Source organism: Lampris incognitus, chromosome 5 (assembly GCF_029633865.1).
Source record: "Lampris incognitus isolate fLamInc1 chromosome 5, fLamInc1.hap2, whole genome shotgun sequence".
Lineage (NCBI taxonomy): Eukaryota > Metazoa > Chordata > Actinopteri > Lampriformes > Lampridae > Lampris > Lampris incognitus.
The window spans coordinates 8,217,790-8,230,289 of NC_079215.1; the positions used below are offsets into that span (position 1 = coordinate 8,217,790).

The 12,500-nt window shown below is 48.5% G+C and overlaps 2 protein-coding genes across 2 annotated transcripts in view; one reads left to right on the forward strand and one right to left on the reverse strand.

Moving 5' to 3' along the window:
• Positions 1–4,860: 4,860 nt before the first annotated feature.
• On the reverse strand, positions 4,861–6,547 carry LOC130112722 (transcription factor IIIA-like). The gene has a single exon (XM_056280196.1). The coding sequence runs from the start codon at positions 6,434–6,436 to the stop codon at positions 5,444–5,446; it is 993 nt and encodes a 330-aa protein (XP_056136171.1). The 5' UTR covers positions 6,437–6,547; the 3' UTR covers positions 4,861–5,443.
• Positions 6,497–12,500, forward strand: part of yju2b (YJU2 splicing factor homolog B) — a 6,716-nt gene continuing 712 nt past the window's right edge. Inside the window, exons 1-10 of the mRNA XM_056280195.1 lie at positions 6,497–6,616; positions 7,632–7,669; positions 7,772–7,825; positions 7,929–8,011; positions 8,628–8,683; positions 8,790–8,850; positions 9,325–9,467; positions 9,823–9,995; positions 11,323–11,461; positions 11,732–12,461. Coding sequence (XP_056136170.1) covers positions 7,667–7,669; positions 7,772–7,825; positions 7,929–8,011; positions 8,628–8,683; positions 8,790–8,850; positions 9,325–9,467; positions 9,823–9,995; positions 11,323–11,461; positions 11,732–12,261 — 1,242 coding nt within the window. The 5' untranslated portion in view covers positions 6,497–6,616; positions 7,632–7,666 and the 3' untranslated portion in view covers positions 12,262–12,461. The remainder of the gene's footprint in view (positions 6,617–7,631; positions 7,670–7,771; positions 7,826–7,928; positions 8,012–8,627; positions 8,684–8,789; positions 8,851–9,324; positions 9,468–9,822; positions 9,996–11,322; positions 11,462–11,731; positions 12,462–12,500) is intronic.

Here is a 12,500-nt window from a genome sequence, read left to right on the forward strand (position 1 = left end):
AACGGAGGAGGGGAATGGAGAGAGAAATACAGTGGAGATAGTGCAATCCCTTTGGAATTTGGCCTAAAGAGCCGGCCTGGAATTTTAGAGTTGTCATGAGGGAAGGACTGAAAGAATGCGGCATCATTTACAGAGGAGGGAATGGGGGGAAGCGGGAGGGGGGGGGGAGTAAAGTGTTGAAACTATTTTGACTGTGGCGCAATTAGGAGGCAAGCTGGACCATAATGGACCGTTTAGGGTTGAAGCCTTTCCGAAGTGCCCAGAAGTTCTGCCTACATCCACCGGTTTAGAGACGTGACACGAGCTCTTACAACAGGATCGATCGCACTAAAAATATCCCTTTTGCCGCCTGGCAAGCGGTACAGGACGACCCGCGCACGAGCAAGTAGACCAAAGAACAGCTTCTTCCCAAGAGCCGTAGGCTCCTTCGCCTGCCACCCACCTCCACTGCTGCTGAAGACTGACTAATGAGCTCCTTGACTGACAGTAACGGTAGTGCGACAGACCACGGGGGTCATTTTCAAGCCTGCTCTCTAGGCCTTTGAAAGATCCGTGCCCTTCTTTTGCCGCTTTAAAGACTGCTGTCCTCCTTAAACTACCTTGTGATTTTTATTTCTGTTCATATTTTTTACATCACAAACTTAACTCTCAAACTTCACTTTTGAGGAGGCCCGTGTATTAGCTGTTTAAATTTTGGCCTCAGATCTGCTTGCCCTGTGATGGCCTGGCGGCCTGTCCAGGGTGCCTGCCACCCAGTGACTGCTGGGATAGGCTCCAGCATCCCCGTGACCCTGAGAGCAGCATAAGCGGTTTGGATTGTGATTTTAATCGCATTGTTGGGCCATTATACTTGTCACTGTGTCATTTTTGTCACTCTACTGAGCTGCTTTTAAGGACATATGAAATTTCGTTGTATGAGCTACAATGATCTGATGATGTGGTGAAGAGGGAGCTGAGCCGGAAGGCAAAGCTCTCAATTTCCCGGGCAATCTCCATTCCAACCCTCACCTCTGGTCATGAGCTTTGGGTAGTGACTAAAAGGGTGAGATCGTGGATACAAGCGGCTGAAATGAGTTTCCTCCGTAGGGTGTCTGGGCTCAGCCTTAGAGATAGGGTGAGGAGCTCGGACATCCGGAGGGAGCTCGGAGTAGAGCCGCTGCTCCTTCACGTCGAAAGGAGCCAGTTGAGGTGGTTCGGGCGTCTGATTAGGATGCCTCCTGGGCACCTTCCTTTGGAGGTTTACCGGGCACGGCCAACTGGGAGGAGACGCCGGGGTAGGCCCAGAACTCGCTGGAGGGACTACATGTCCAATCTGGCTTGGGAACACCTTGGGATCCTCCAGGAGGAGATGGAGAGCGTTGCTGGGGAGAGGGACGTCTGGCGTGCCCTACTTAGAAGCAGCTGATGATGAATGAACGAATGATTATCCTTCATTTCTTCAGTTGTAGTGGATTTGACATCATCCGGTGGTCACAACAGATGATGGGATATCATGTACCCTGTCTAACTGTAGGCACCAGGGGTTTTCATTATTTTATTGTTATTGTTGTGGAGAAGACAACAGGTTCAGGAGACGATTAAGTTGACGATTCTTTTCAAAATGGATATAAAACACGGAGTCTGGCGGCCTGTCCGGGGTGTCTCCCCGCCTGCCGCCCAATGGCTGCTGGGATGGGCTCCAGCATCCCCGCGACCCTGAGAGCAGGGTAAGCGGCTCGCAAAATGGACGGATGGATATAAAACACCGTCAGTTACGGGGTTCACATAGAAAGACGAGAGACGCCCTAACCCATCTGTTAGGGCGTCTCTCGTCTTCACCGAACGCAATGCATCATTCATTTTGTTCGGTTGTTTTAGTGATAACAGCCTTTTGTTTTCCTCCTCGTTCTCAAGTGTTCCCCAAGTCAGTAGATAAAAGATCATCAGTTATCGCCTGAACACAGAAGATGTTTTCCTTATCTCCGATGACACGGCCCATAAACAATAGGCCCCGGCGAGTCAGGGTAGGGAGGGAGACGGCTGCTGAAAATAAGATGATGTATAATGTGTAGGTTTGACAGTGGCTAAATCTGAACCCTTGGCGTTCGGCCTGTCTTGCTGCTTCGAAGCGATGTGAGGATTTGGATCCGGGCAGGGCTCCAATCAAAACTAAATGTAGCCCGACTGAGGGCCAGAACTGATACGGCCCGGTAAAAATAGACTTACATGTATATAACTGAAAACGCGAAGACTATAGAGGATAAATCCTTGTAAGGGGGAAGCATGAAGGTGAAGAATGTGGTGGCATGTGACAGCGGATTCATGGGGGAGGGGGGGGCGAGAGAGAGGATCACTTATATGGACCAGGTTTTTAATGTCATTCAACAGTCTGTTTGCTTTTGATAATCGCTGACATTACTTTCGGGACCAGTCTATATTATACAACAGGTCCTTCATCTCAGAAAGATCACTTGTTCGAAACAAAGAGATGGAATAAAAGCAGATGAGGTCATCCGTGCCAATTGGTTTCCTCAACAATAATCTTGCATGTTAAATACGGTGCTGGGCACACGTATCACACGTTTCCTTTTCGCAATTTCCAGCACGAAACCGGATCGGCCTCATCAGATACCGGCACCGATATTTTAGATAGTGAATTCTCAGCTTTTGCGCGACCTTTTATACATTCGTGTTATGTCCAAGTGTCTCATCTGAGACACTGTCTCAAATCTGCATGGCCCGAAACCTCACTTTGCAAACAAAGACATGTTGTTTCCTAGCCGTCCGTAGAGGGGGGGGGGGTGAGCGGAACCGAGAAACGCGTATAAATGGTGGGTTTGGTGTCCAGTTAAAACAAATCCCCCCCCCCCTCCATCAAAGAGACATGCATGTTTGGGGTACTACCAGGGGCGATTCTAGGATCAGAGCTTTTGGGGTGCTTAGCACCTAGAGTGCTGGCCCGCCAGGCAAGATAAATTTGGGGGTGGGGGGTGGATCAAACCATTTTCGAAGCATGGGGGGGTGCTGTATTTTTGTTGTTAAAAACTTAGGTTTAAACCGTATACTGGATATGGTTTTGACATTTCTTCAGCTTGTTAAACACGGACATACAGCAAAAAATAAAAAATCTCTTCAATTTTAGGGGTGCTGGGGTTCAATTTAGGGGTGCTGCAGCACCCCCAAAAACGCCTATGGTTACTACTCCTGTCTGTGCCCCTGAGCAAGGCAGCGGAAAGAAAAACTGGAGTTGCCCGCCCCCCCCCCTCCGGGTGCTGCAGCTGCCCACTGCTCCTACAGGGTAGGGTGGGTTAGAACAGCGTTTCTCAACCGGGGGTCCGCGGACCCCTAGTGGTCCGCGGTGTAATTGCAAGGGGTCCGTGAAAATAAAATATCGTTAAAAAAAAATTCCTATGACATTTATACGAGTAGACGGATCATCTGCATAGGTGTTAAGGCTTCTTACGAGAACTGTATCACGTTACGATTCTATCGCTCTCTGGCTTCCCCCCGACGGTTCCTCGTGCATTCCGAGGTGAACTTGTCTGACGACCAGTCCATGTAGGGTTCGTCTGAGACGAGCGGGGCAGGAATGCTGGGAGCAGCCTTCCTGTGACGGGAAGCATTCAGAGGGGGATTTAGCCTTGGAATGTGAAACTCGCGCGGGGAGCCGCTCCCGTTCGCGCTATAAATCGGCCGATCGCGCCACCTCACCCGTCAAGAGCCGGGGCGTCTCTTCGCCCCTCCGCCCTGTCCTCCGTCAAGTCTCAGCGAGTGGGGTTTGTCGAAAGACCCCCACCCCCCAAAGCGGTTGATGGCGTCGCGAGCCCTGCACGGGCGAGAGTGCGGGTGGCTTTAAAAGCGGTGTTAAGGCCATGATGTGTCCAATGAGCTGCAGGGCAAAGGGCAACGGCCACCCTCCAGCATCCTCCCGTTCTCCCTCTTTATTGCAGACACTCTCCCTCCGACACTAAAGCTGCGGGCATGTGGAGGTGTCCAAAGCTCCTTAGAATTGCTTTTTTGGGGGGGGGGCACAAAGATAGGGTATTCTGCTGTAGGGGGGCTGGGCAGTAATTCGGTATCCTCGTCTGTCATTGGTGTCAGGCTCAAATGTGGAGATTTTCTACCATCCGTTATCCGAACCGCTCGTCCTGCTCTCAGGGCCACGGGGATGCTGGAGCCTATCCCGACAGCCATTGGGCGGTAGGTGGGGAGACACCCCGGACAGGCCGCCAGGCCAGCGGACAGGGCCCACACACACACACACACGTTCGTACCCAGGGCCAGTTCAAGTACGGCCGAGTCACCTGACCTACACGGCTCTGGGACTGTGGGAGGAAACCCCACGCAGACACGGGGAGAACATGCAAACTCCACACGGAGGACGACCCCCACCCCCCCGCAAGGTTGGACTACCCCCGGGGGGGTTCGAACCCAGGACGCTTCTTGCTTGATGAAACACTTGATCTAAATGTATGACAAGACTACTTATTACCAAAGACGTCTCAGAAAATTAGGGTTTAAGTATTGGCGGGAGTATTATTTGACAGACCAGTTTTGGTTGGACATGGTATTTACATTACCAAGCAGTTCAGTGGGATGAGTCTCAGTGATATCCCTAAATACGGCGTTTTGCATATGCAAGCCTGTGCCACCATACTATATCGGGGGGGTGGGGGTAAATTCCCTGTGATTAATGTGACAACATTTTCCATAGGGCCCAACACACCAGAGTCATGGAGAAATCTCTATTTTTCACATGCAGTGAGGCTGCCTGACGTACCGGGACCTCGGCTGTATTGACCACTCTTGACTCAGGTGGCTCCTTAGGTCACGACCAGGGCTTTCAAACCCTACAAATAAACAGACCAGATGTTTGGGCATTGTATGAAGAGGTTGTTATTAAACAGGTTTACAAAAAAATAATGAAATGTTTTCACTTTTTCAGCAGCGCAAGGGTTTACAAACACGGAATGCATCTCTTCTAAGACATAGGACACAGGAAGTGTGCTTGAAAATGGATGGTCGAACCACAGACCCCAAAGCTCTGGCCGGGTGACGCCTGCCACGCACACGAGGACACGGCGAGACTCAGCCCTTGCTGAGAATACTGGACTCAGGAAAATAACCACGTGTCAGCAATATGATCAGAACTGTTGTTTTTGGTGTTGGTTTGGGTCGTTATGCAACTTGTATTGTTTATGAGGGTGGGGTGGTGGGGGGTACCTGCAGTCAGTTTAGACTCAAGAGGCCACTTATATGAGAGGTATCTGCCAATAAGCGTGGCGTGTGTCCACATGAACTGAATCAACGTCCTCTGATCATTCTAAGGGAAGTCGGGGAGATGTACAGTAGTGCTGCACGGTGCACGGAACCGGGCCGAGGGCGGATTGGCTGCCACAGCCGGGTCACCCACTAAGGATGTGTCCTGCAGGCGGGATTCCCGCTGAGCTGATCCAGGCCGGGCTCATCCCGAGTTCCCCAGAGACTGGGGGACGGCGCTTACATTTGACCGAGGCTCCGCGGTTTCCGGAGACTCCGTGTGGCCGGTGGCTTTCTTCTTGGGTTTATAGCCGCTCAGCCTGGAGGCTAGAGACCGCCGGGGCCGAGGCTCTCTCATCTTCTTCCGGTCTGGGTCGTGCACGACGGCGTGGCGCAGGAGGCTCTGCTTCATGGCGAAGGTCTTGCCGCAGCCCTCGCGCGCGCACGCGAAGGGCCGCAGCTCGTCGTGGAAGGAGCTGATGTGGCTCTGCAGGTTGAAGACCGTCGTGAAGGACCGCCCGCACCCATCCCGCGGGCAGTTCAGCACCACCCGCACGTCCGAGTGCACTCGCCGGTGCTTCTGCAGCGACCACGAGTCGCGGAGGACCTTGGCGCAGCGCTCGCACTCGAACACGGGCCGGTGACTCTCCTTCCGGTGCCTCTGCAACTCCGTCCAGGTCTTCCCCGTGAACGCGCAGCCCTCCTCCTTGCACGGGTAGCCCATGTGCACCTTCTCGTGCCGTCGCAGTCTGCTGGGGAAGGCGAATCTCATGCCGCAGCCCGCGTGGGCGCACTGGTAGGGCGGCAGCGCGCTGTGCCGCTCGCACACGTGGGACCTGAGCTGCTTGTTCTTGCGGAAGGCGAGTCCGCAGCCCCGCACGTCGCAGGCGTACGTCCGCTGCCCCTGGCCGTGGGCGCGGGCGACGTGCCTCCGCATGTTGGAGTTGGTGGTGAAGGAGTCCGCGCAGCCGTCGACGGTGCACCGGAAGGACTTGGCGCCGCTGTGGGACACCTCGTGCCGCTCCAGGTGGTACTTGGTGCAGAACGACTTCCCGCAGCCGTCCCGGGCGCACGCGAAGGGTTTCACCCCCGTGTGTTTGCACATGTGCGCGTCGAGCTTCCACTGCTTGTTGTACCGCGCCGCGCAGTCCGGGAACGAACAGATGAACCGCTTGTGCGGCTCCCCGTTACGGTCCATTTCTCTTCAATCAGCGAGGGGCAAAAATAAACACTAAAAACTATTCTTCCCGCGACGCCTCCCGCACTCCGCAGCGAAGCGTCGTGTCACGCAAACCGGAAGTGACGCAAACGCGACCCATCGCCACTTCCGCTTGCTACGCGGTTGTCGTTGTTGGTGTATCCGGACAAGGCTCGCTTGGTAAGTGTGTTTAGCGTTTTAGCGTTTTGTTTTGTCGACGAACAGGGGGGGGGGGGGGTTCGCTTGCAGAAGGCTGCCGTGTCGCCGGACCCCCCCCCCAGCCACCACCGCCGAGTCCGTATCTACTGACAGGGCGTAAACGTTAACTTAATCAACGCTAGCTTTCAACAAGCTGCTAGCTTAGCTACCGACGCAGGCTAAGATCGACTAACTCAGTGTTTCTCAACCCAGTCCTCGAGGAAGCTCTATCCTGCAGATTTTCTTTGCAACCCTGAATAGGTACCTGTTTGTAGTAATTCAGCAGTGAGTGTCAGAGTTTGCACACCTTGCATAATTAAGCGCTGTGGGAAGATTGGTTGAGTAAGTACAAGCAGAGCTACCTATGCAGGGTTACAATGACAATCTGCAGGATAGGGGGTCCTTGAGGACTGGGTTGAGAAACACTGGCCGACGGTACGAATTGCCAACTGCTCCAGGCAAGGCAAGCGGCCGGAATCGTCCTATATTAGCCAGCTCCCTTCGTGCATGTATATTTATTTGTTTTTTCATCGGACATACACTTATATGTGTGTGTCGGTTGCATGTGTAGGGTCTTATTAGAGGGTCAGTAATTAGCAGATAGATTTGAGCACTACATGGAATTATCATGTAGTAGTACTAGCTTATATGAAGTAGTAGTGGTAGTAGTAGCAGCGCAGGTAGTACGTAGTTGTTACCATATCTGCTACACAGCAGTAATCATGAAAGTAGTACTACATAAAGTAGTAGTGCATTTGCTACATAGTAATCATAGCTAAGAGGGCGTGTGTTGACAAGTGCATTTAGTGTAAGTGGTCTTTAGATTGTCAAGAGGCGGGGGAACTGGAGAATGAAATTCATTGCCACATATCGGTATAAGAAGGCAAATCACCACATAAGATCATAAAATGGGAAATGCAGGCAGATGCACATAGTGAGCTAAATGCCACACGTCGACATGACTGCGTGATGCAATTTTATTTTATTTTTTTACCAGGGTAAAGTCAGCCGACCGTTAGACCAGTCGCCAATATGGTGAGTCAGGAAATATACATCTGTTTATATAATGCTACAAATGGCTATGTGGATCTTTCAAACAGAAGTTGTACATTGTCTTGATGTCTCTTTTGTTGACAGGGTGAACGAAAAGGAACGAACAAATACTACCCTCCAGATTTTGACCCAGCAAAGGTCAGTATGGCAAAGACTGGTTGATGCTCCATAGACGACCTAGGCAGCTTAAGTGACACATTATATGATACTAGTCTTCACCTATGTCATCTTCTGTCTTCAGCATGGCTCGCTCAATGGCTACCACAAGACTCATCCTTTGCGGGAGAGAGCCAGGAAACTGTCTCAGGGCATCCTCATTATCCGGTCAGTAAATGCTATTGAAGTTGCTTATTTTAATGGTTACTGTTGGGTAGGACTTACCTGGTAAAAATTATGTGGCAAATAGTGTTTTACATCGTCACCATCATAGTCGAGTGTGGGGAAAATAAGGCCGGTAGCGGCTACTTTAAAGAAAAAGGAAAGCTCTTGTACACAAGCAGTATATGGCAGATCAAGCACTTGTCAACCGACACTACAACATCACTAGTAAAACTCGGGTTCAACCATATTTGTTTGTTCAGCTAAAAGAAAGGTGCTGACACAACAGCAGTGAAAATGGTTTCCATTTTGAACAGATCTGTTGGATCTGTTTTTACATAGTGTATAGGCTATCATGTCAAATTTTAAAAATGTTTTAATGCTCACTTCATAAATCATGTCTTATCAAGAGTACAATTAGAGGGTTTTATAAACACTAAACATTTTTAGAGTAACCTTCTGGAATATGACCTGACACTAGTAGCAAAAGCTCCAACCCAACACGACCTGATACTGGTAGCAAATATGACCTGATATGACCTGACACTGGTAGACAAAGCTCCAGCCCAACACAACAATATCTGTTGGTTCTAATGGCAAGTGACCCTTTGTGTCCACGTAGGTTTGAGATGCCCTACAACATCTGGTGTGATGGCTGCAAGAATCACATTGGCATGGGTAAGTTGGAAGGGCAAGATGGCTTTTTCATCAGTTCTTAGACTTTTACAGTATTGACCATGCCATGCTTCATTGCATTTTTTTTATTTTTTTTTTACCCCTACAGGTGTCCGCTACAATGCTGAGAAGAAAAAAGTGGGGAATTATTACACCACGCCAATCTACAGGTGAACAAAGATAGATTGGGATGAATGCTGAAAGTAACATTTTGTGGCCGTTGGATATAAGTAACACATCTTCAGTTTTTATCATTTTGGCTTTAAATGAAAATGTGTTTTTTCCATGCTGAGTAAGTGCCATGAATTGGGTGCTATTAATGTGTGTGCACTGCGTCCTTTTTGTATAGTTTAAAAGATTCAATTGGCAGCATTGAGAAAATCATTTCATCCAGCCTTTCGAAATGAAGGGCAAAATGGTAGCAGAGCTGTCAACCTTCTGGGGAAATAGGTAGCCTATTATTGTGAAATCTTGGGTCAGTGAAACTAGCTGGTTCACCGAGACCCTAACTATACTTTGAATCTTTTGGGGATTATTCAGTCCAAAAATGTTTCAAAAGTTATCTAAGTTGGAGCTCATTTCATCGGGTGCAAATTAAGCATTTAGAATATGCTGACCAATCCTCTCTGTTTGTGGCCCACCAGGTTTAGGATGAAATGCCACCTGTGTGTCAACTACATTGAGATGCAGACAGACCCGGCCACCTGTGACTATGTGATAGTCAGTGGAGCGAGCAGGAAGGAGGAACGCTGGGACATGGCGGACAATGAGCAGATCCTCACTACAGGTGCTCAACAACTTTATGCACTCCATATATGGCTGTTGGGACAAAATAACACTTTTTTCCGGTTCATCAGTTCACGCTTTTCTTCTTGACAGAGGGAATTTGCAGGTAGTCTGCAAGATGCTCGGTCATCAGCCATCATGTGCTCCACACACTTGAACATGCTCAGCACATTTAAACACTGAAATTCAATGGTCATGAAACTACACTCTTCCTCTCAAGAAATCGCTTCTTTTTGAATTGTGAATTCCTTATCAATCTGTATCAGCATATCTATTGCTCTCTTTCACTCATTTAGTTCTCCTTAAGTTCACAAATTGACATCTTTATGCTCACTCAACCCTCTACCTTCTGATAGAGAGGACAGAGAAGGAGAAGCTTGAGACAGATGCCATGTACAAACTGGACCATGGTGGGCGAGACAAGGAGAAGTTGAGGAAGGCCCTTCCTTCTCTGTCAGAGATCCAGGACCACCAGGCCAGCTGGAAAGATGACTTCCAGCTCAACAGCTCACTCCGCAGGAAGTTTAGGGTACTCCTCATCTTGAGAACTTTTCATTAGTCTCCACAGGTCTTCCAAGGTCTGACATTGAGTTATTTGCGTTCAAGGACTTAGAAGTGTTAAATATTGCTCACAAGCATTTATAAAGTAGATCTATCCCTTCCCTGCATCACTGTTCTAACAAGTAGAGGTGCCTAAAGTACACACATTCTTAACTCAAGCAGAAGTACAGATACTTGTGTAAAAATAGACTCCGGTAAAAGTAATGACTCAACTTCTTTACTCAAGTAGAAAGTAAAAAGTACAGGCTCTGAAATGTACTCAAAGTATAAAAGCAAAAAGTACAGGCTCGGCCATATCACCATGTCACCTTTATTTTTAGTCCAAAATTACATTGTCACTTTGTTTGAATTTAGTTGAAGGCACAGATTAGTTTGAAAAGTCTAGCCCGAAATTAGTCCTTGGAGAAAAGATCGTTTTATGAATTCAAGCGTCCATGACTTCTATCAATGCACTGTGAAAATTAGCCAGAGAAGTAGATCATTTTAAGATAGGTTTATCCCCTGAAAATATGAATTAAAAAACAAAACAAAACATGAGACAACACTGGTACAGTCCTTTTTTCCCCCCCAAAATTTTTCAGCTCTACTATTATCTTAACCATTCCAATTTCAAATAAAATAATAATAATTTTTAAAAAACAGTATTTTGTTACAATATACTGAAAATAACATTAACCTAATGTCACTGCAATGTGCAAAACAGTCCAATGTGCAAAACAGCAACAGAACTCTAAACAAACAAACTTCAGGTCCAGTTAAGCCTTTACTCATTCATTGCTACTCCTCCTCATCTCAGCTAGTCCTCATCTTTACAAGACTACCAGAATCTTTTGTTCAGCCTCCGCAGAAGCTGATTCTCAAAAGTTCTTAGAAGCAAGAAGTTCCCTTTTGGGTCTAAAAAGCAGTCCTGCAGTGCTAAAAAGCCTTTCACGGGCAGCTGAGGCAGGTAGTGATGTGTTGAGATTCAAAGACATTTTGCACACTGCTGGGAAAGATTTCAGGACATCCATGGTATCCGCTAGGCAGGCCAGGCAGGACTCTAGCTGCTTGGTGTTTTCTTGAGCATTGCACTGCTTCTAAAAATTTAGAATTTGAGGCAACTGCCAAAAAAAAGTCTTACCAAAAAAAAGTTTCACCTTTTCGACGTGTGTGTTGTCTAGCATGTATTATGGCCTATCCCAGGCCACCTATGGATTCCATCATAAGGCCCCCTTTTTACATTAAATGGCCCCTATTAGCATGATGAAGGTGTTGGTTCCAATTAAACTGACGTATATTTTTCATTGCCAGCGCAGTCGGAGAAGAAAGTACTGGCAGAGCAGGAAGAAAAGGACAACATGGTGAGGAAGAGAACCAACCTTTCCATTCCTCTACTGCCAGAGAAGGATGAGGACAAAAAACTGGCAGCGCTGCTCACCTACCAGGCCGCGGACTGTATGTCACACATGCACACACACCTGCTGTAAACACTTTTCAGAGTTTGGGTCTACGTATTGTTATTATGCTTATCATTATTTTAATGGCACTTAACATTTTTAGTTAGGTTAATACCAAAGTTAATACCAACCTTAAATACACACACACACACACACATATAAAAAAACACAGATAAACTTATAACTACACAGTTGTTGTTTTTTTTGACTGAAGGGAGAAACATTGCCAGTTTTAATGAATTTCTCCTTGTCCTCCACATCCATCCAGCCTACAAGGACAGGCAGCACAGCAAGCGGAAGGAGATCTCCTCTCGCTCCTGGTTCACTTCTTCCTCTGCAAGTTCGGGGGGCGCTGCAGGCAGTCTGCTCCACAAACTGGGTGTGCAGGGGAAAGGGGCGGCGGTGGCTAAAGCCCTTGGTCCTTCTCCCATCTCTTCCCCCAGCCCCTTGATCCGCAGACGCGCAGAGAGCTCGGGGAGCAAACCAGAACCTTGTGCTACTGTCACACGGAGGAAATCCGACCCCGGAACAGTCAACCACACAGGAACAGATCCAGAGGTCACAGACAGAGAAGAAGGAGCACACAGGGAAATTGGGGAGCCCCAGTCAGGACAGAAGGGGACAGAGACAAATGGTGGGATGTCCAAGGAGGAGGCATTCAACAGCACAGAGGACGAAGGTAGCGGACTGTCGAGGGCAGAGGAATATGGGAAAGAACAGAAGCAGGACAGGTGTCAGGGAGGTCTGACTTCCCTGGTTGCGGACTACAGTGACTCAGACTCAGATCCTGGACAGTGAGGCTGCTCTCTGTTGAGGGCCCGTTTCTACTTTGAGTTTTTGGCACGCATGGAACGAAAGTGGCTGTGTCACTCTTTTTGAAATAGAAAATTAAAGATGTTTAGTTCTTGTCAAACATGGAGACCGTCCTTTTATTGATTCGCTTAAGGCGATTCTGGTTTTGCTTTCAGCACCTCATGACCTTTAAGGGATGCATCAAGGTGAGTGTTGAGGTGGGGGTGGGGGGGTCTCATTCGTTC

Bases quoted from the DNA above. Each gene is read 5' to 3' on its own strand.
- LOC130112722 (XM_056280196.1), bottom strand. From the start codon at position 6,436: ATGGACCGTAACGGGGAGCCGCACAAGCGGTTCATCTGTTCGTTCCCG.